The 21880-nt window shown below is 35.7% G+C and overlaps 1 protein-coding gene across 1 annotated transcript in view; it reads right to left on the bottom strand.

Moving 5' to 3' along the window:
- Window positions 1–3097: 3097 nt before the first annotated feature.
- Window positions 3098–21880, bottom strand: part of LOC145672902 (uncharacterized) — a 117938-nt gene continuing 99155 nt past the window's right edge. The window contains exon 5 of the mRNA XM_081742102.1: window positions 3098–9019. Coding sequence (XP_081598228.1) covers window positions 8866–9019 — 154 coding nt within the window. The 3' untranslated portion in view covers window positions 3098–8865. The remainder of the gene's footprint in view (window positions 9020–21880) is intronic.

Below are 21880 nucleotides of genomic sequence, written 5' to 3'. Positions count from 1 at the left end.
TATCGGTCCGGGGTCGGGCCAAAAACTTTTAAAATTTATCGGGCCCGGGCCGGGCTTGGGCCAAGAATTTTAAAAAACTTATCGGGCCGGGCCGGGCTCGGGCCGAAAATCTCCAAAAGTTTTCGGGCCCGGGCTTAGGTACGTTCGGGCCGAAAAATTCGGCCCGTGCAGGTCTCTATGTTGAACACTTTTTTTTGTATGTAGTGCAAAGTATCCTCACCTATGGAGCAACCTTATACCAAAGTTTATATTTTAATAACTCTGGTCATACTGAATGTTTACTGAAGCATTTGCACGAATATTTTTCTTATATATCTAGCTATTATATGTCTAAAATACAGTGTTCTAAATCATTACGTTTGTAAGTTACATGCAATTTTCTTTAAAATTCCTTAAATCTGGTGTAAAGTACTTACGGTATATTACAAAATAAATGAAAAACCTTTGAACAAAATATTCCTTAAAATATTTGTTCAAACACTTAGGCCTATCAATGGAATGAAGAAGAAGGAAAGAAGTACCGTTCGAATTCTCTGCGAAAGAAAGAACTTGATTTTATTGGTCCACATCAATAGTGTCCCTCAGACAACGTCTGCCGTTGTCCAGCATAGATTATGTGCGAAACTGCTGCAGACAACGGATATCTAAATAGTTAGGAAAGAAGAATTTCTGAAAACTAATCCTTCGTAATACCGATTACTGGGGAGCTTAAGTAAAGGAGAAAATACGATGACTACTAAAACTTAGACATGGATCAATCAAGATTTATAGATTGATGGAGCAATGTTACTTATTACTACCAAAAAGCAATGTTACTTATTACGTATGTTGTCTTCTAGAAATTTGAAGTTAATTTGTGTACGATGTATGTATCTACATCTCAGCTACTAAATAAAGGCGACCTAAAGCAATGTCTTTTCCGGATTTATCTTTAGAAAAGTAATTATGTTTATGCTTTCCTTGTAAGTATTAGCCGTATTACACAATTACCATGAATAAATATGTGAGCATACTAAATGTATAACCCTGGCGTTCTATTTATTCTGTTTTCTATTTAATTGAAGACAAATTGTCGTAGTTAAGCGGTTAGCGTACGCGTCTTTGGCGTAGCAGACCCGCGATCGATTCCCGGTGGGAGATCTTATGGTTCGGATTCCACATTAATCAGTAGGTCCACATCTCATAGTCTCACTGTTGAACGGGATATTAAAATCACCTCAATTCAAGACAAATTGCGGGGTGTATTCAGTTACTCCGATGGTTCTGCTTCTACCTGAGAAAAAATTCGGTATATAAATAATTCTTTACTTTTCTAGAGAAACAACTTCTGCGTTGTGATACGTGTACCCTACCCGGTAAACAAAGTAACGATTTTATTTGGGTAAACAGAACAGTGTACATATATAGAAATGGATAAATGTACATCAAGAAATATTCTGAACTCACATCCGCTTATTTCATGTATTCAAAAGTGAAGCTTACTAGATTGAAACAGTGTTATAATCTTAAATTGTTCACTTAATTCTCAGTTGATCATATTTTGAATAGTCATGATACAGAGGCCATATAGACATATCTGATGTAATATTATACATGTGATTTCTTGTAATATTATACATGTGATTGATACTTTCAAAATATGAGTATTTTTTTATTTTATAGTAAATACTGGTCATGGTAATTAAAGCAGAACTTGTCATATGGGTGTGCTCAAAGGTAATTGAAGCAGAATTTGTCATATGTGTATGCACAAAGATAATTACAGGAAAACTTGTCATATGAGTGTGAAAAAGGTAATTAAAGAACTTTTCATATGGGTGTGCACAAAGGTAACAAAAGCAGAATTTGTCATATGGGAGTGCACAAATGCAATGAAAGCAGAATTTGTCATATGGGTGTGCACAAAGGTAATTACAGGAAAACTTTTCATATAGGTATGCACAAAGATAGTTGAGGCAGAACTTGTCATATGGGTGTGCATGAACGTAATGAAAACAGTATTTGGCATATCGGTGTGCACATTTGTAATTAAATCAGAACTTTTCATATGGGTGTACACGAAGGTAATGAAAGCAGTTATTGTCATAAGCAGAAATTGCCATATGGGTGTACACGAAGGTAATGAAAGCAGAACGTGTCATATAGGTGTGCACAAAGGTAATTAAAGCAGAACTTTTCATATGGGGTGCAGAAAGATAATGAAGACATAAATTTTCATATGGATGTGCACAAAGGTAATTAAAACAGAACTTGCCATATGGATGTAGACGAAGTTAATTAAAGCAGAACTTGTCATACGGGTGTGCAAAAAGGTATTAAAGCAAAACCTGTCATATGGGTGTGCACAAAGATGATGAAGACAAATTTTTACATGGATGTGCACAAAAGTATTTAAAGCAGAACTTGACATATGAGTGTTCACGAAGGTAATTAAAACAGAATTTGTCATATGGGTGTTCACGAAGGTAATTAAAGCAGAACTTATCATATGGGTGTGCACAAATGTGATTAAAGCAGAACTTGTCATATGGGTGTGCACGAAGGTAATAAAAGCAGAATTTTTTATGTGGGGTGCACGAAAGTAATGAAGACAAATTTTCATATGCATGTGCACAAAGGTAATGAAGCAGAACGTATCATGTGAGGTGCACAAAGGTAACGAAGACATAAATTTTCATATGGATGTGCAGAAAGGTAATACAAGCAGAACTTATCATGTGGGTATGCACGAAGATAATGTAAGCCAATTCATCCTCTCACGATAACATTCGCACATGATAATTTTATTGGGATTTAAGTGTATCAAAAATAAAATAAATTACACTTTCAATGCACTGAAGAACTACGAATATTTTAAAATGCATGACAATTGAAGAAAAATTAATCAAATAATTTCATTATGGTATGCACAGACACATCTCATAAATATACCTACGTCCAGTCTTAAGAAATGTAAAACTTGCAATTGATACCATCATGTGAATAGAATTTGTAGAAATTTTTCCCAGGAATTCAAAATGCAGTTTGTGTTTTGCTTTATAGGCTATATTTATTATATATATATATATATATATATATATATATATATATATATATATATTCTTATCCTTTTGTTTACAACAGTACAGTACAGTATATACACACTTTTATTTTACATGTAACAACAAATGTACAAACTTATAAGTACAGGTAAATAAGGGAAGAAACAAGTGCAAACAATTATAACAGGAAGCAAAGAAGGTTTCTTTTACCTGCAGAGTTGATCATGAAATGTTAGATGAAACGAAACGTACTTTATTTGGTTTAGATCCGGGCAGTAGTTACCGTGAAATAAGGTATCACGTACACACACATATATCATACGTATATATATATATATATATATATATATATATATATATATATATATATGTATATGTGTGTGTGTGTGTGTGAGGCGTTCTAAAACTGGCGCCCAAGGCAAATTGTACTATGTGGCAACGTTGCAGATAATTAAAAAACATACAGTAGATCTACCAGTCCATCAAAAAGTTACATGGCAGTTAAAATCGACAAACGTTGACACTAGCACCACCTATTAGCGAAACAATCGATGTAACTATTTGATGGATTCTTAGATCAATGCTAATGGTTCCAAATTAATCTATGGCGTCCCCCGAGTTTGAGATTTATATAGATTTTATAAATAGAGTAGTAGTAAATCAGTGAAATACGGGAAATTTTACTTACATCAAGGGGTCTTGCCCCCCCAAGCAAAACCTGAAATGACGCTCCTGGTTGGTTGGGTTCTGTTCTCGATATAAGTAGTAGTAGTGGTAATAGTAGTAGTAGTACCGGTAGTAGTAATAGTAGTAGCAGTAGTAATAGTAGCAGTAGTAGTAGTAGTAGTAGGACTCTTCCAGTTCCGGTGACAAAGAACTGGGGGAGCGGGCTATACACAAGCCCCGCATTATCTTATCCTAGGATGTTCATTGTAAATGCATGTGTTTTTAAAGCAACGAAGTTTATTCTCTCATTGAAAAAAACAATAAAATACTTTTTAAAAATAAACCAGTTGAGAATGCTCCAATAGCATTGCCAAAACGAACTTAAAAAGAATTAATTTTTCTTATTGACTTCTACAGGCTTTATACCAATTGTTCTATGTACTTTATTATTCTACTCATTAAACAATTCTTGTAATATATATCTATCCATGTATAATTTTTGTCACGCTTGCTGTCACTGTTTTAGTACAAGATGAAAACAAGGCCTGATAGAATAATTATATATTTATAATTTTCTTGAGTACTAAAATTTTTCAACATGTTTTGTTTAAGTTATGTTAAAACGTTCTATTACGATGTGTTGTTTGCGAAAACACGCTCGAAATGGAGGGCTCAAAACTGAAAAATTAAAAAAAAAATAGGACTTCTTTGTGACTTACGGTTCCCGAGATATGGCTCCTTAAATCTCCTGAAATCCGAACATTTTTTGACAATATCTCGGGAATGGTAAGAATGTCGCAAAAAATTCCATCACTTCTTTCAGATAGTTCTTGATGCTCTATAGAATGCAGGGCCCAAAATTGAACAATTTGAAAATAACAGACATACACACACACTCACAGATATAGAAAATTCAGTAACGAACTTTTTAGGTTGGTTGAAAATCATCATAGGTATATTAGATAGTCTCCATATATACCTACACAAAGTAAAGCTTAAAATCTGTTGTTTCACATTTTGAAAATAAAGATATTTCCAAATTTCTGTATGGTATTCGTGCATTCATAATAAATATAATATAAAATGCAGCTTGCCCTATTGCTTAGTCGAAACACTTTTTTCCTTACATGTATGTTTCACTACATCATTTCCTCTAATTTATACAAAAAATTATAATCGCTTTCCACAATGAAGCAGCAAGTAATTTATAATTTACATGAAAAAGGTACATGTATTATATTTATATTGCTTTAGTATGTTATTAAACATTTGAAGTTGAATAGTAAAAGTAGAAAAAGGCAGTGTATTTAAAACGCATAACAGAGACAATACGTAGGTCCAATGCCAAAACCGCGAATGTATCAAATTTGGATAAACTCACGAATAAGGCACATTCGTCGTTTTGCCGTTGCATTACCTTGTGTTGAAGCTCATTAGCATTTTAGAAGTTCATTATAATCAAGATTGAGTGATCTTTTGCATACGAGAAACTTACATTTGAATCTATCTGCCCAAAGTAATACGAAACTGCACGTATGTGAAATTGTCAAAACTTATACATTCGCGGTTTTGGCATTGGACCGACAAAAAACTATTATTTAAATTATGGTAATTTCACTACATTTATCAGTGTTCGGTAATTTGTAATCGGACACTTAGTTGGTCCCGTCTGAACAAAAATATGTGGACAATATATTTACACAAAAAATACAAAACTATTTTTCTAAAATGTATTTCTTTAACTATTTTATATAGACGTTTAATATCACAGACATATAAAGAACAGAGAATATTCAGGTCAAAACTAAGTAAACCTGAAAGTAGACATATGTTTATCATCTCGGCGTATAATTTATCTGCTTCCAAAATTATTTAAAGTTAGACGTCACTTGGCATCATCCAGCTATATATCATGTAGCATCCGAAATATATGAACTTACAGAGCTATCAAACTCAAGTTTTCGCAACAGAAATGAGAATATTTATAATTATCAACAACGAATATATGCAGTATTTTCTATATAATCTAATAATTCGATTAGTGAATGCAACGAATCATGGTTCTGTAACAACCCTAATAACAAATAAATATAAACAGATCACTAACCATAATTTACTCTCTCAACTATATTCAAAGTTTTACATTTCAAAGTAAATTGAGAGCAGATTAAGAATATGAGTGCTAGTTTTTACTTTTTAACCACTATTCTTGCTCTAAACGATATCCTAAAGAGCTCGAATGTCAAATGTCCAAATAATTGCATACAGATAGATAATGTCTTTTTTACAGGCAGGGGCGTCTTTTAATGGTGGCCAGGATCGTACAATTGCCCCTCCTCCCAAGTTTGAGGAATACATAGACTTTAATCGATTGTCTACTAATATACTAGCACAAAACGTGAAAGTCTTATGTCGGTAGTGCCCTTGTCCCCCTCAAGAGAAGTCTGAAATGAGGCCCCTGTTTACATGCCTAAAATAGGCCTACTATGATTTAGAAATTCTTAAATAAGTAAAAGTCATTTATGATAATAATGCTAATATCTCTAATTTATCATGATTTTGCGCTACAATATTTGCATTTTAAAAATTTACAATAGTATTACAAGACTAATAGTTTTTAGAAGCAGGCCTAAGAACAACTATTCGTGCGAGATACACGCATCAATCTATACTAGGTTATCATTACAAGCAAGAATTAGGTTAGGTAACGTTTGTAGGGTTTGGTAGGTTACGTTAGTTTAGTAACGTAGCGTAGAATAGAATAGTGCGTGTTTGTAGCATTTACAGGTAGATTAATTTTGGTTTTGCAATGATACAAATTCTTGTAGCATGGTTTCACATTAGTAACTCTGCACTTGTAGACATAAAATAGAGCTTTAGTGTACTGTAGCAGAAATACCCAGCCGGTGAAAAATATCTAATATAGTTCTCTTTCATATATACTCACTTATTTTAACTATCACATAGCACTTGTGATAGTTTCAGTCTTGTAATCCTACACAGGTAAACATAAAATACATGGTTAATATATGAGTTACAGATTGGCCGCTAACATAAGTAAATTCTTCAAATGGGTTAATTTTAATGACGGAGGGCCAATACAAACCATGAAGGCAAATACGGGCTCAGGAACCTAGTACCTTGTTTATGTCTAAATTGTGATAAAGGTTAAAAAAAAAGAAAACGAGCTCTGCGGAGTTTCTCTAACTCCCTTCGCTTGCTGTCACTAGCTCAGTTATATTTTGTGAAGCAAATAATTCTGGCTCCCCATAGTTAGAATTTATCCTCGTCAAATATTTTTCTTTCTTTTGAAATAACAAATTTTACCCGTTAACATTCTCAAAACTAGCGCTCACATCCTTAAGCTGCACCATAAAAGACGGTGTGATGTAATGTTTAAAACTATTAACAAATTTAGATTAATTGTAATATTATGATGAACAATTTCATATTGGCCATCATTTAAAAATAATACTTCAATTGAAAGAAAGGAAATAATAAATTCACCGTTTCCATATCACCTAGTTTCTATTACCCGATCATGCTTGCTTTTTCGCAAGATACTTCAACTTACATTGTAGTAAGAATGAGAACCCGGACGGCATATTTTTTATACCTAAATTTCATAAATAATTCATTGGTATGCATTATTTCCAGGCACTAATTTCACGACAATTTTTGCTCTATCCAGTAAACACAAATACATAAATTAACTGTTAAGTAGTAAATGCAAACTTTCTCTTTATATCATAAATTTATTTTGGACAATGTTTAGCAGAAAGGGTCCAGGTATTATTATTATTATTTTTTTTTTTTGTAAAAAATGTTACAATTTCGCTAGTTTCTGCTCACATTAGGTTAGTTTAGGTTAGGTTAGATTGGTTTAGGTCAGGCCTGGTTAGTTTATGTTAGATTATATTGGTGTAGGCGTCCAGCATAATTTTCAAAAAATGATAGAATTTCGCTTATTTCTATTATTATTAGGTTAGTTTAAGTTATGTCAGATTTGATTAGGTTGTGTTAGGTCTAGGTACTTGCATCTTCCATTTCTCCTATCTATCTATCTATATATATATTTACGTACTTCTGGACCCCTTCTGCTAAACATTTACCTTCCATTTTTAATAATCATTACTTTTATACCTAGGTATGCTGCTATTTGTTAGTATGGTACAAATCACATTAAAACTTACATACTGAGGATGTGAACATATACAACACGAACAGTAATGAGTCTTAAGGGATATACTAGGTTAGTACACCCCACAGTCTGCACTTAAACAAGGCACATCTCTTTCCTTAAAGCCTGTTAGATATTATCAAACTCTTCCATCATATATTGTATATAAAAGTTATTGTACTAAAGTTTGTTGGTGATGGAACTTATTTGAAATGTTAGGAACAAGCAAATACTACAGATAACTTTCTTTACGTTTGTTTAATTCGATTGTTTATTATCATATTTAATAGTTGGTCGAGTATTATTTCTCAGTAGAGGTTAATAATCTGACCGTTTATTTATTCTGCGATAATTATGCTTCCAAATACCACTTGATGTAATCAAGCCAGTGGCGTACATAAAGGGGCCCCTCTTCAACTATATATTATGAAAAAATATATATACTTGCCATATTAAGGCATACATTAAAAAATCTGAAGGGATACGAGCTTGCCACCTTGACCCTTCTTGATTAAATTCTGTGTACCCCTTTGAATTAAGCTAAATTTTCTTTTACTTGGTAATTAATCAATTCCATTGTGATAATCAATATTTAAATCTTATTCTTGAATCTCTTGAATTGATTTCAGACTCACATGGCAAACTTCTTGCCCACTTTTTATTATTATTATTACCAAAATAGGTTTCTTTGAAATAACCAATCAGCATTTGAAGAACTTCCCAAATCACCACGAATTAAACTTCGATGCTGCAACATAAGATTGTTTACTTGTTGCAAAATTAGATGAAAATAGGGCACATTCTAATTAAATAACAGTTATATTAAATAAGGTATATAAACTAAAAACATAATACACTTAAGTCGGTATCGTAGGTTCAAATTTTGTTTAATGGAAACCTTTGATACAAAACAATAAATGATGGAAAAGTAATTATGATTAATCTGCTTTTAGGCACTTATTTTCCTATATATATATCTCAGCTTCTATTACTAGCAACTTCCTCTTGAGGAATACGCAAATCTTCTAGAGTCTTCTTGGCTTGCGTTAATACGGACTGACCATCTTCAATATCCCTTCTTAAACGAGGTCCAGCCACAACACTTTCCTTACGATGAGCGCCACTCCTAAACCTGAAAAAGACCCAATAAAAATAAGACTTAAATAAATACTGTGAAAAGTTAAGGAGTATCATAAAAGACCATTTATTCGAGCAGCACAGATGGTAGTTCTCTGTAGCTAATGAAATGAAAGTTTTAAGTTTTACGTCCCATGGGTATGCCCGCTAGGCTAAAGGAGACGGTGATGATGAGAAATGAATGAAATGGTGTAATGAAGAAAGTGGGAGGAAAAGGGAGAACTCCAAGAAAACCCCATGCACACGGTGTTTGTCCACCACAAAGTTTACTTTCCGCGAGCTGGGATCAAACTAAGGACCCCATGCACCAGAGGTGAAAGCTCTACCGCTGAGTCACCGCGGCCCTATGTAGCCTAATGCTTGGCAATTAGTACGTTATTACAAAAAATACGTTGACCCAATCTAGCTTTAAATATATGCTGGCTACCTTGGCATATGAATTAGTTGGCAAAGTGACCAGTATCACGTAAGGCCAATGTTGGCTAGCATACCGTTTCCCGCATATGAGCCTACTATCTGTGCTGCTAAGGTATAAACTATATTTTATTAAAGTAATGTTTAATTAGACTGAAACGTAAGTTTTCTTATATAGGATAATATATTAACATTTAAATTAACGTTGTAAATAGTTATTGAATAATATTCGTAATAATAAGCGTAATTTCAGGATTTGCTTGAAAAGGGTGTGTGGCATTCCGATCTGCATATCTATATTTTGCATACCAGTATGAAAATTTTTACATTTGGATATACAGTGTGAGTAGGGTGGGGTCACTTGGTGCTGTTTTTTTTCCTACTGCGCATGCGCAAACCCTCGACGCTGATTGGCTGGCGCAGGTCACGTGACCCCGCCCCCTTGGCCACGCCCCCTGACGCTGATTGGCTGGCCACGCCCCCTGACGCTGATTGGTCGGTGCCGGCCACGCCCCTTCACGCCGATTGGTCGGTGCCCGCCACGCCCCTTGACGCTGATCGGTCACGCTCTTTTACGACCTCCGATTGGCTGGCAGCGGACCCCACCCCGTTCACGCTGATTGGCTGGCAGCGGACACCCACTGATTGGCTGGCACCGGACCCCGCCCCCGGCCACGCTCTTTTACGACCTCCTATCTACTGCGCCGACTGGCTGGCGCCGGACCCCCGCTGATTGGCTGGCAGCGGACCCCCGCCGACTGGTTGGCGCAGGACCTCGCCTCCCCTGACGCCGATTGGCGGACCCCGCGCACGGTCCGCGCTGATTGGTCGGCGCCGACCCCCCACCCACTGGACTCACGTACCGCGCACATGCCACATTGCTGTGTAGAATACGAACACATAACATAGCACATACAACATAGCAGGAGTGTATCCGTCCCCTTTTATGAGCATATGCGCAGAAACATAAAATAGGACATAACACCCCCGTTCTCTTTTACGAGCACTTTATAGCAACATAATAGAGCAGAGAAGAAAAAAATAACACGCATGCGCAGAAACATTTACATTTCCGATTCGACCATGCTGGTAAAGAATACCACACTTATTTCTACCTGGGTCTTATAGTTTATGTGGGATACGCCCTTTGTATGACACTTAAAAACCCAATCACTCGTAAACGGAGCCGCATATCGAGGTCGTGTCTCCACATTTAGTAATTGGTCATCAACTACTACAAGTTCCAAAATAATGACCATCGAAGTCAAAGGTCAACATACTTAAAACCTAATCACTCGAAAACGGAGCCACATATTGAGATGGTGTTTCCAAATCTAGTAATAGGCCATCAGGTACTACAAGATCCAAAACATTGACCATCGAGGTCAAAGGTCAACATACTTAAAACCTAATAACACGAAAACTGAGCCATATATTGAGGTGCTGTTTCCAAATCTAGTAATTGGTCATCAGGTACTACAAGATCCAAAACATTGACCATCGAGGTCAAAGGTCAACCTACTTAAAACCTAATCACTCGAAAACGGATCCATATATTGAGATGGTGTTTCCACATTTAGTAATTGGACATCAGGTACTACAAGATCCAAAACATTGACCATCGGGGTCAAAGGTCAACATACTTAAAACCTAATCACTCGAAAACGGAGCCACATATTGAGATGCTGTTTCCAAATCTAGTAATTGGTCATCAGGTACTACAAGATCCAAAATATTGACCATCGAGGTCAAAGGTCAACATACTTAAAACCTAATAACTCGAAAACGGAGCCACACATTGAGATGATGTTTCCAAATCTAGTAACTGGTCATCAACTACTACAAGTTCCATAATAATGACCATCGAGGTCAAAGGTCAACATACTTAAAACCTAATAACTCGAAAACGGAGCCAAATATTGAGGTGGTGTTTCCAAATCTAGTAATAGACCATCAGGTACTACAAGTTCCAAAATAATGACCATCGAGGTCAAAGGTCAACATACTTAAAACCTAATAACTCGAAAATGGATCCATATATTGAGATGGTGTTTCCACATTTAGTAATTGGTCATCAGGTACTACAAGATCCAAAACATTGACCATCGAGGTCAAAGGTCAACATACTTAAAACCTAATAACTCGAAAACGGAGCCACACATTGAGATGGTGTTTCCAAATCTAGTAATAGGTCATCAAGTACTACAAGTTCCAAAATAATGACCATCGAGGTCAAAGGTCAACATACTTAAAACCTAATCACTCGAAAACGGAGCCATATATTGAGATGGTGTTTCCACATTTAGTAATTGGTCATCAGGTACTACATGTTCCAAAATAATGATCATCGAGGTCAAAGGTCAACATACTTAAAACCTAATCACTCGAAAACGGATCCATATATTGAGATGGTGTTTCCAAATCTAGTAATAGGCCATCAGGTACTACAAGATCCAAAACATTGATCATCGAGGTCAAAGGTCAACATACTTAAAACCTAATAACTCGAAAATGGATTCATATATTGAGATGGTGTTTCCACATTTAGTAATTGGTCATCAGGAACTACAAGATCCAAAACATTGATCATCGAGGTCAAAGATCAACATACTTAAAACCTAATAACACGAAAACTGAGCCACATATTGAGATGGTGTTTCCAAGTCTGGTAATTAGTCATCAGGTACTACATGTTCCAAAATAATGATCATCGATGTCAAAGGTCAACATACTTAGCAGAGATATGCCATTTTAGCTAGCTGAGAATTTAAAGAAACCGAGGGGACCTACTCAATTTTCTATCAACGAGAAATGCAATTTCATCTACCTCAGAATTTATGTGCCTTTTGGGTATATTTTGAACTTTGTCAAAATTTTCGGTGGTGGATTTTAAGTGTTCCTCATAACCTCACCCAAGATAGATTATTTTTTAAAGAATACGCTGTACTGAATACGATCGTGAAAACCACGCGTCACAGCGTCCAAAAATAAGCAAGCCGAATATAGATTTTTTAAAAATAAGCATTTTTTAACTTTGTCAAAATTTTCGGTGGTGGATTTTAAGTGTTCCTCATAACCTTACCCAAGATAGATTATTTTTTGAAGAATACGCTGTGCTGAATACGATCGTGAAAACCGCGCGTCACAGCGGCAAAAAATAAGCCGAATATAGATTTTTTTTAAATAAGCATTTTTTAACTTTGTCAAAATTTTCGGTGGTGAATTTTAAGTGTTCCTCATAACCTCACCCAAGACCGATTATTTTTTGAAATATACGTTGTGTTGAATACGATCGTGAAAACCGCGCGTCACAGCGGCAAAAAATAAGCCGAATATAGATTTTTTTAAAATAAGCATTTTTGAACTTTGTCAAAATTTTCGGTGGTGGATCTGCAAAGTAAAATTCCGTTTTTTTTCTATTTACAGGTTTAGAAAGAATACGTTATTGGGAAAAACACTAATTGGTGTTCTATAGTTGGAACAGCCCCAATTACTTTTTTCTCGCAAACACCTGATTTTTCCGAGAAAAATTTTGCAAAAAAATATAGCGCTACAGTGAATAATTGCTGATCGTTATTGGGAAAAACACTAATTGGTGTTCTATAGTTGGAACAGTCCCAATTACTTTTTTCTTGCAAATACCTGATTTTTTCGAGAAGAATTTTGCAAAAAAAATATTGCTTTACAGTGAATAATTGTTGAACGTTAAGAATAATAGGTTATTAGAAAAAACACTAATCGGTGTTCTATAGTTGGAAGACCATAATTAAGATAAAACAGCAAGCATTAACGATTTTACAATATTCTAAAAGTTAGATAAACAGCAAAAAAAATGGAGCGATTTAATATAATATCTGAACCTCAGCAATATTATAGACAGTTTAAAGATAACGGGAATTTACTGACAATTGAATTAACTCCTCCCCCCGAGGGAGAAAACCCCCTTGAATGGGTAGAAAATTGTATTAATGATTTGGTACGGTATGTAATGAGAGGTGTGCTCCCTCATCATCGTGTAGGGTTGACTTTTATAAACCAAAATCACCCAGATAAACCATTCTATTTGTCGTTTCGAACTGCTGAAAATATGACTGCTGAAAATGTGTGGAGTGCGTTAGAAAAAGTAATTCAATCCAATACTTCATTCTTATATCAAGATCGCTTTATTCTCTATTTTCACCACGTCGAATTACCTATTGGAATGGGACGAGTGAAACAGAATTTTTCTGACATAAACGAGTACATAAAACATAACAGAGGTATTATAGTCATTAAAAACCCTGAATACTATTGTTTGGGTCAAGCTCTGGTGGTAGCTATAGGGCTTATTGAACATAAAAATGATAAAAAAGAAAGATATAGATATTGCCATCAATACGCAAAACATATGTTTCAAAAGGTATCCGAACTAAGTGAAAAGGCTGGTGTTAGCCTAGAGAACGGCGGGGGGATACTGGAATTAAAAAAATTTCAGGCATATTTAGTGGACTATAAAATCACGGTGTATGATGGGTTATCGGGAGAAAAAATATTTTTTGAGGGTCACGGTCATGGCAAACAGATTAATTTGTTATTTATTAACAACCATTATAACGTGATCACTAGCCTAACAGCAGCCTTTTCATGTGTTTACTACTGCGAAGAATGTCACAAAAAATTTCAAACCAAAGACAGGCACGTAGGGAAGTGTAAAGCTTTATGCAATAAATGCCGGAACAGACCACCATGCACAATTACGGAGCGTGTAGTATACTGCCGGGAATGCAATAGATGTTTTTATGGGCCTCAGTGCCTCAAAAACCATAAGGCTTCATTGTGCGCTATTCTGAAGGTGTGTCCTCAATGTCGTAAAGCCTATGTCGTGAAAAAAGGACGGAATCCACATGTCTGTGGGGAGGTATTCTGCACGGGGTGTAATAATATGATGCCGTCAGGCCATTTATGTTATATACAACCATGCCGAATGCGTACCCCACAGAAATTGCTATTAGTGTTTTACGATATTGAGTGCCGCCAAGACAAAGAGATAGCCGGAGGTATTTTTGAGCATGAGCCCAACTTGTTAGTCAGCCAACAGGTGTGCTACCGTTGTAAAAACAGTGAGACTGAACGGTGTGGTGTATGCGGCGATAGAACACATGTATTTTACGGGGACAAATGCATCGGTGAATTTTTAGACTATTTAGCACAAAGGCGTTCTGAAATAAATAAAATAGTCGTCGTGGCCCATAACGCAAAGGGCTACGACGCCCATTTTATTTTACGTGCAATGATGCTTCATAAAGAGTGGACACCGCGAATAATTATGCGGGGGTGCAAAATTTTATCGATGGAGTATTTATACTTAAAATTTATCGATAGTCTAAATTTCTTGCCGATGCCTTTGGCCAAATTAGGCGACGCGTTCGATCTGCCCGTCTCGAAGGGTCATTTCCCTCATTTGTTCAATGCAAAAGCTAATCAGGAGTATAGGGGTGCTTTACCGGCTATCGAGTATTACGATGTGGGGTGTTTGAAAAAGAAACAGAAAGAGAAGTTTTTGCGTTGGTACAATGAGGAAAAGGAAACACTCGGAGAGACGGGTTTCGTTTTAAAAGAACAACTTATAAAATACTGTACGAACGATGTGGACGTGCTGCGCAAAATTCTTGCGTAAAATTCATGAACGAGTTTGAGGCTATATCTGGCGTCAACCCGTTCGTGGAGACTATAAGCATTGCCAGCGCGTGCAACTTAATGTACCGAAAAAAGTTCCTGCACCCAGACACCATTGGTATTATCCCACATAGTGGCTACAGGTGGCGTGATAATCAATCTGTCGGCGCCGTTCAGTGGCTCGTGTACGAGGCCGACAGATTGAAAACACGAATCCAGCATTCTGGTAACGGGCGAGAGGTTGTGGTGAGAGGAGGTTATAAAGTGGATGGATATGCACACTATAATGGTGAAGAACACGTTTGGGAGTACCAAGGGTGTCTATTTCACGGGTGCAGGGAGTGTTACCCCACAGGCCGTGACAACCCCATATATAATGACGCGTACACTACTTTCAATATGCGTTATGAAAGTAGTGTAAACAAAATTAATCGTTTAAAAGAGCTGGGGTATATAGTCCATGAAATATGGGAATGCCGGTGGAGCGAGTTTTTAAAACAACACCCACCGGTGAGTATATTTGTAAAAAACCACATCATGACTAAAAAGGCCCCAATTCACCCGCGGGATGCCCTGTATGGCGGTAGAGTCGACAACGTGAAACTCTACAGAAAGGCGAAAGAGGGAGAACGTATCATGTATACAGATATAATCTCCCTCTATCCTTACTGTTGTAAGGTGAAGAAATATCCTGTGGGTCATCCGAAAGTGTATGTAGGTGATGACGAGTGTCCCGATATTTCAGCGTTTGAGGGAATAATAAAGTGTTCGGTTTTACCCCCGGCCAATCTCTACCACCCGGTGCTGCCCTATCGGAGTGGTGGAAAATTATTGTTCCCCTTATGCCGAACGTGCGCGGACACTCTGAATGGAGAAGAAGAATGCACCCATTCGGAATGGGAAAGAGCTTTGACTGGAGTGTGGGTTGTAGACGAAGTGCGGGTAGCTGTAGAGAAAGGATATAGAGTGCTAGAAAAACATGAGGTATGGAGCTATGAGGTTGTAATGTATGACGCTGAAAAGAAAGAGGGCGGTCTTTTCACGGAATACATTAACCTGTTTATGAAGATTAAGACTGAGTGTAACGGTTGGCCTGCAGGATGCGTCACCGAACAACAAAAAGACCAGTTCATACAGGAGTATTATGAGAAAGAGGGTATCCGATTAGACCGGGAAAAAATTATGCGCAACAAACCTAAGAAACGAATTTCAAAGCTAGGAGTAAACAGCCTGTGGGGTAAGTTCGCACAGAGAGAAAACATGGAGCAAATCGCTATCATTAAAACTCCCGAGGAGTATTTCGATAAATTAACAAATCCAAATATTGAGGTTAATTCGTGTATTCCAATCGGCGACAAATTCCGTGTGCTCAACTGGAGTGTTAATGAGAGCGTTATTGCTCCTGCTAAAAACATTAACGTGATAATCGCAGCATACACCACGACACATGCTCGCCTCGAGTTATTTCGTTATTTGGATTTACTTGGCGAGCGTGTGTTATGATACCGATAGTATTATTTACACTCAATTGCCTGGCGAGCCACAGTTAAAAATAGGAGTGCATTTAGGGGAATGGAAGAATGAGTTGGCAGAATATGGTCCGGATGCATATATCGAAGAATTTTGTGCTGGTGGTCCCAAATGTTACGGCTATTCTGTTGTTAACACTCTTAATGGTAAAACAAAGACAGTATGTAAAATCAAGGGAATCACACTGAATAATAAAACATTAAAATATGTTAACTTTGAACAGATGAAAGATATGATTTTAAATAATTCACCTTCTATTAGCGTTCCTCTCGGCCGACAAATTGTACGTACTAAAGATTATAAATTGATTACTAAGCCGGAGGCGCATAAAATCTATCAGGTTACTGCTAGTAAAAGGAAACGAATAGAAAATTTTGATACACTTCCCTACGGTTATAAAAGAAATCGAATAGGGTAAATAAAGTATTAGTAGAAACGATAGTTTTTAATTAAGTAGAGAGTAAAAAAATGGATAATCAAATTTTAAATCGTTATTATTATTATTTCGATGAAATCGAGGTATGTGTTGGTCTAGCATACGATGGTGAGGGAGAATTTTCTGTTATTATCATTTTACATAATTACTATGATCGTATTCGTCTTTCACCTGATGAGTGGTATACTTTTCTATCATATTATTCATATATTGAAAACTACTTTAATGCTGATACAAATTCTTCATTGCCTACACAATTTTTCATTAGTGAAAATTATAAAATATCATTGTCAGATACTCTTAACGGTATTCGTCAGTGTTTTATTCAATCGTCAGATGACGACAGTAATGGTCAGGTAAATTTCAGTGTTTGTACATGGCGAAAACTCCAGCTTCATTTGCCGTGCATTCAGCGAACCATAATTACTTGTTCTCAATTATGTAAAGTTGTAAACATGCCTGAAAAGTAATAATAATAATAATATGTTATTATATTCATAATTATTTTGTGGTGTAACAGAATATGGAGTTTCAACATCCATTTACTTGTATTATAGCTGGTCCCACTGGGTGTGGTAAATCATATTTTGTAAAAGAGTTTTTAAAACATTATGCCGAAAAATGGAAAAATATAGTATGGTGTTATGGTGAGTGGCAACCTCTGTATGAAACTCTATCCTCAGGTTGTACATTTAAAGAAGGGCTCCCCAAAATAGATGATTTTCCAGCACAAGCTGGCCCCCATCTGGTAATTATTGACGATTTAATGCGAGAATGTGATACACGAATTGTTGACTTTTTTACTAAAGGTAGCCACCACCGAGATTTAAGTGTTATTTTTATAACACAAAATATGTTTCATCAAGCTAAAGGTATGCGAGACATATCATTAAATTGCCATTATATAATATGTTTTAAAAACCCCAGAGACCAGGCTCAAATTAATCATCTAGCACGCCAATTATATCCTGGTAACACAAAATTTGTACAGGAAGCCTATCAGGACACAACACAAGATCCTCATAGTTATTTGGTTTTTGATTTAAAACAGGGCACTCCCGACGAACATCGTGTTCGAACAAAAATTTTCCCCTCAGATTCTTACAATTATGTTTATGTACCGGTAAAAAAATAATCTCAATAACTGATATATTTTAATACTCAATTTTAATATAATAGCTACAAAAAGAAAAAAAATGATTAGCAAAGAGAGTGCACATTTACTAAAACTTTTAGCAAAGGCAAAACCCAAAGTACGCAAAGCAATTTTACAAAATGCTGATCCCGAATTAATTCGTTCTATTTGTGAATGTTCCTATAACGTATTACAAGGAAATGTTCCGTTAAATAAAAAAGAGAAAAATAGATTAAAAAGGTATAGAAAGGAATTGAGGTATTTAGCGAAAAAGGGGCCATCGTTAAAACAAAAGAAAAAACGAATAATTGTACAAAAAGGTGGGTTTCTTACTGCTTTGCTTGCACCTATTATTGGAGGTAAACTATCTACTTTAATTAAATAATTATGCAGCATGCACAAAAGCTTGTTTTAATTGCACCAGAAAAATTGCACCAATATCAAACTATATCTAATTTAGACGATGAGATGAAAAATATTTTAAATAATAAAAATATGAGTGTTGAAGAAAAATGGATACGCTATAAAGAGGTGTTACAAAAATATTTACACATTGTGCAAAAACCTACTGCAACAACATCAACTAGTGTTGGTACTAAGAAGGAGGAGGAGGAGGAGGAGGACGATGAAATACTATCTACTCTCCCCGAAAATTGTCTGCGTAAAGCAAGACCTTTATTACGTAGATTAAAACAAAATTCCAACATTCATTGGGATGACAGTGGTAATGTTAATATTTATAATAAATTAATTCCTGGAGCTAATATAGTAGATCTAATAGCAGATTTTGTCAGGTATCGCAAGAAAAATATTTTCCCTACAGGTTGGGAACCCTTCGCTGAACTGTTAGCAAAATCCAATATACCTTTAGAGTATATAGGCAACCCACAGCGTATAGAATATATTCGTAAGCTGACATCATCTGCTGTTGCTGCCGCTGATCCAAAACAGGAAGAAGAAGAAGAAGAGGAGGAGGAGGAGGAGCCACCACGTAAACGTAAAGTTGTCAACAGATGGTGTGATTATAAAATATGAAGAAGCTGGCCGATATTTATTATAACCCTTCACACCCTGCCTCGTTTTCAACCGCAACGTCATTATGGAGAGCTGTGAAGAAATCTATTCCTTTACACAAAGTGCAACAGTGGGTAAAAGAACAATCGACTTATACTCTGCATAAGCCAGTACGTAAAAAGTTTCCACGTAATCCCTATTTAGTGTTCAATATTGATGATCAGTGGCAAGCTGATTTAAACGATATGCACAGTCTGCAGAAGTATAATGATGGTAATAGGTATATTTTAACAGTGATTGATTTGTTTAGTCGTTATGCCTGGGCTGTGCCTGTACGTACAAAAACTGGTGAAAACATTATAAAAGCATTTAAGCAAATATTTGCATCTACACGTCGTAGACCCTTACGTCTACAAACAGATAAAGGTACAGAGTTTGTTAATAGACCATTTCAGTTATACTTAAAAAAGCAAAATATTAAATTCTTCACAACACAAAACGCCGATATTAAAGCAAGTGTGGTGGAACGTTTTAATCGAACTCTTAAAGAACGAATGTGGAAATATTTTACAGCCAAGAAGACTTACCGATACATAGATGTGCTATCGAAACTTGTTCAGGCATATAATTCTAGACCACATAGAGCTCATCAATTACCACCCGCCAGTGTGAACCAGGACACTTTTCAACAAGTTTGGAATAAATTAATAAAACCAACGCCACATACTAACATAGCAAAATATAAAAAAGGTGATACTGTGCGCATTACTAAAGCAAAACGGCATTTTGAAAAAGGGTACAAGGAAAAGTGGACTGTAGAAATATTTAAAATAAAACAGGTGATACATAAGGAAAAGAAAGTGGTTTATGTGTTGGAGGACTTAAATGGTGAAGTAATTGATGGTACATTTTACGAGGAGGAATTACAAGGAGTGCCTCTGCCTAAAGTTTATGAAATAGACGATATTTTAGAAGTTAAAGGTAAACGTGTACTTGTTCATTGGCGGGGATATCCCCCTTCGTTTAATTCATGGATTCCTGTGTCACATTTAAAAAACATTTAGCTACAATACAATATTATAAACGACTGTTCTATCTGTGTATATAGGAAAAAATAATAATAATAATGAATGATCCATACTTTAAATACTATACTCACCAAGCAGGAGGTGGTTATAACGTGTATAGAGGTGCACCATATCAAGAAGGTTATGGTATTGGAAGTTTTTTAGGTGGTTTATTTCGAAGTGTATTTCCGTTAATTAAACAAGGAGCAAAAACTGTTGGTAAAGAATTGTTACGTACAGGAATTAATGTAGCTGGAGATGTATTAGGTGATAATAGACCTATTGACGAAGCTTTAACATCACGTTGGCAAGAAGCTAAAAATAATTTAAAAACTAAAGCTCAAAATAAAATAAATCAAGTGTTGGTAGGATCTGGAAGAAAACGGGGAAAAGTTCATTTTGCAAAGACGACTGGTGGTAAAAAGAAAAGGAAGAGTGATATTTTTGATTAATATGGAACAGACTAGCTTTTATCTTACACTACCGAGTAACAGTTCTATGGAGTATTTTCCACAAAATACTTTGTCATGTTATACCACCAAATTATATCATCCATTGGTGCTAGAGAAAGGTGAGTGGGAGACGGCAGTTGTTGAAGTACATTATACAAATTCATTTCAGAATGTTTCCAAATATACTAATAATATTTATTACCGTCTCATGAATACAGAAAGCTGGAACATAACTAAAATCTTACCAGGACACTATTATAATGTCGATGATATTCTATCTCAAATTAATCATAAAAATGGTATATTAAATTTACAATTAAAAGTTAAAGCATCAGTAAAACGAATTGAAGTCAGTAGAGTAATAAAAGATCAAGAGAGGCGTATAGAAGTACGTCTATCTCCTGAACTAGCCAGAATACTAGGTTTTGATCACATACAACAAGAAGATATCGCCGTTGTGCATCATGCTCGTTATCCACCTGATTTACAAAAATCGCTACCTACACTTATGTATATTTACAGTGATATTGTAGAACCACAAATGGTGGGTGACACAGTAGCTCCATTGTTACGTATTATAAATACAAATATTACAGAGTATGGTATTAATAATGTACATATTTTTGACAATCCTCACTATGTCTCCGTGCAACGTAAACAATTTGATCAAATTATTATTGATTTAAGAGATAGTACAGGTAATCCACTTCCTTTCCAACATGGCATTGTATGTGTAAAATTACATTATCGCAAACGTAATACGGTATTATAAATTTTACCATGTGTGAATATAATAGAGAGAAGAAAAATGAAGTGTGAGTGTATGAAATCAGAATTAGATTTATTTGCTGGTTTACCCACTCAAACCAGTATTATAGGTAATAAAATAGTTCCATATAAGCCTGTGGCTTCGATAGCTGATAATGCACCAATAGAATTTGTCGTCCCCGGTCATGGGGATGACTATATTGACTTATCGCACACAATGTTTTATATTAAAGGTAAAATTACTAAATCAGATGGTTCTAATTTAACTTCTGCCGATAAGAAAATCGGCCCTGTAAATGATTTTCTCAATGCAATGTTCAGTGAATTGCAATTATATTTAAATAATCAACTTATTTCCTACTCTTCACACACATATCCATATCGA

The sequence above is a fragment of the Thermobia domestica genome, chromosome 16, assembly GCF_964235325.1.
Source record: "Thermobia domestica chromosome 16, izTheDome1.hap1.1, whole genome shotgun sequence".
NCBI lineage: Eukaryota > Metazoa > Arthropoda > Insecta > Zygentoma > Lepismatidae > Thermobia > Thermobia domestica.
Note: the sequence above shows the minus strand (reverse complement) of the source record. Positions and strands in the feature narration are given on the sequence as shown.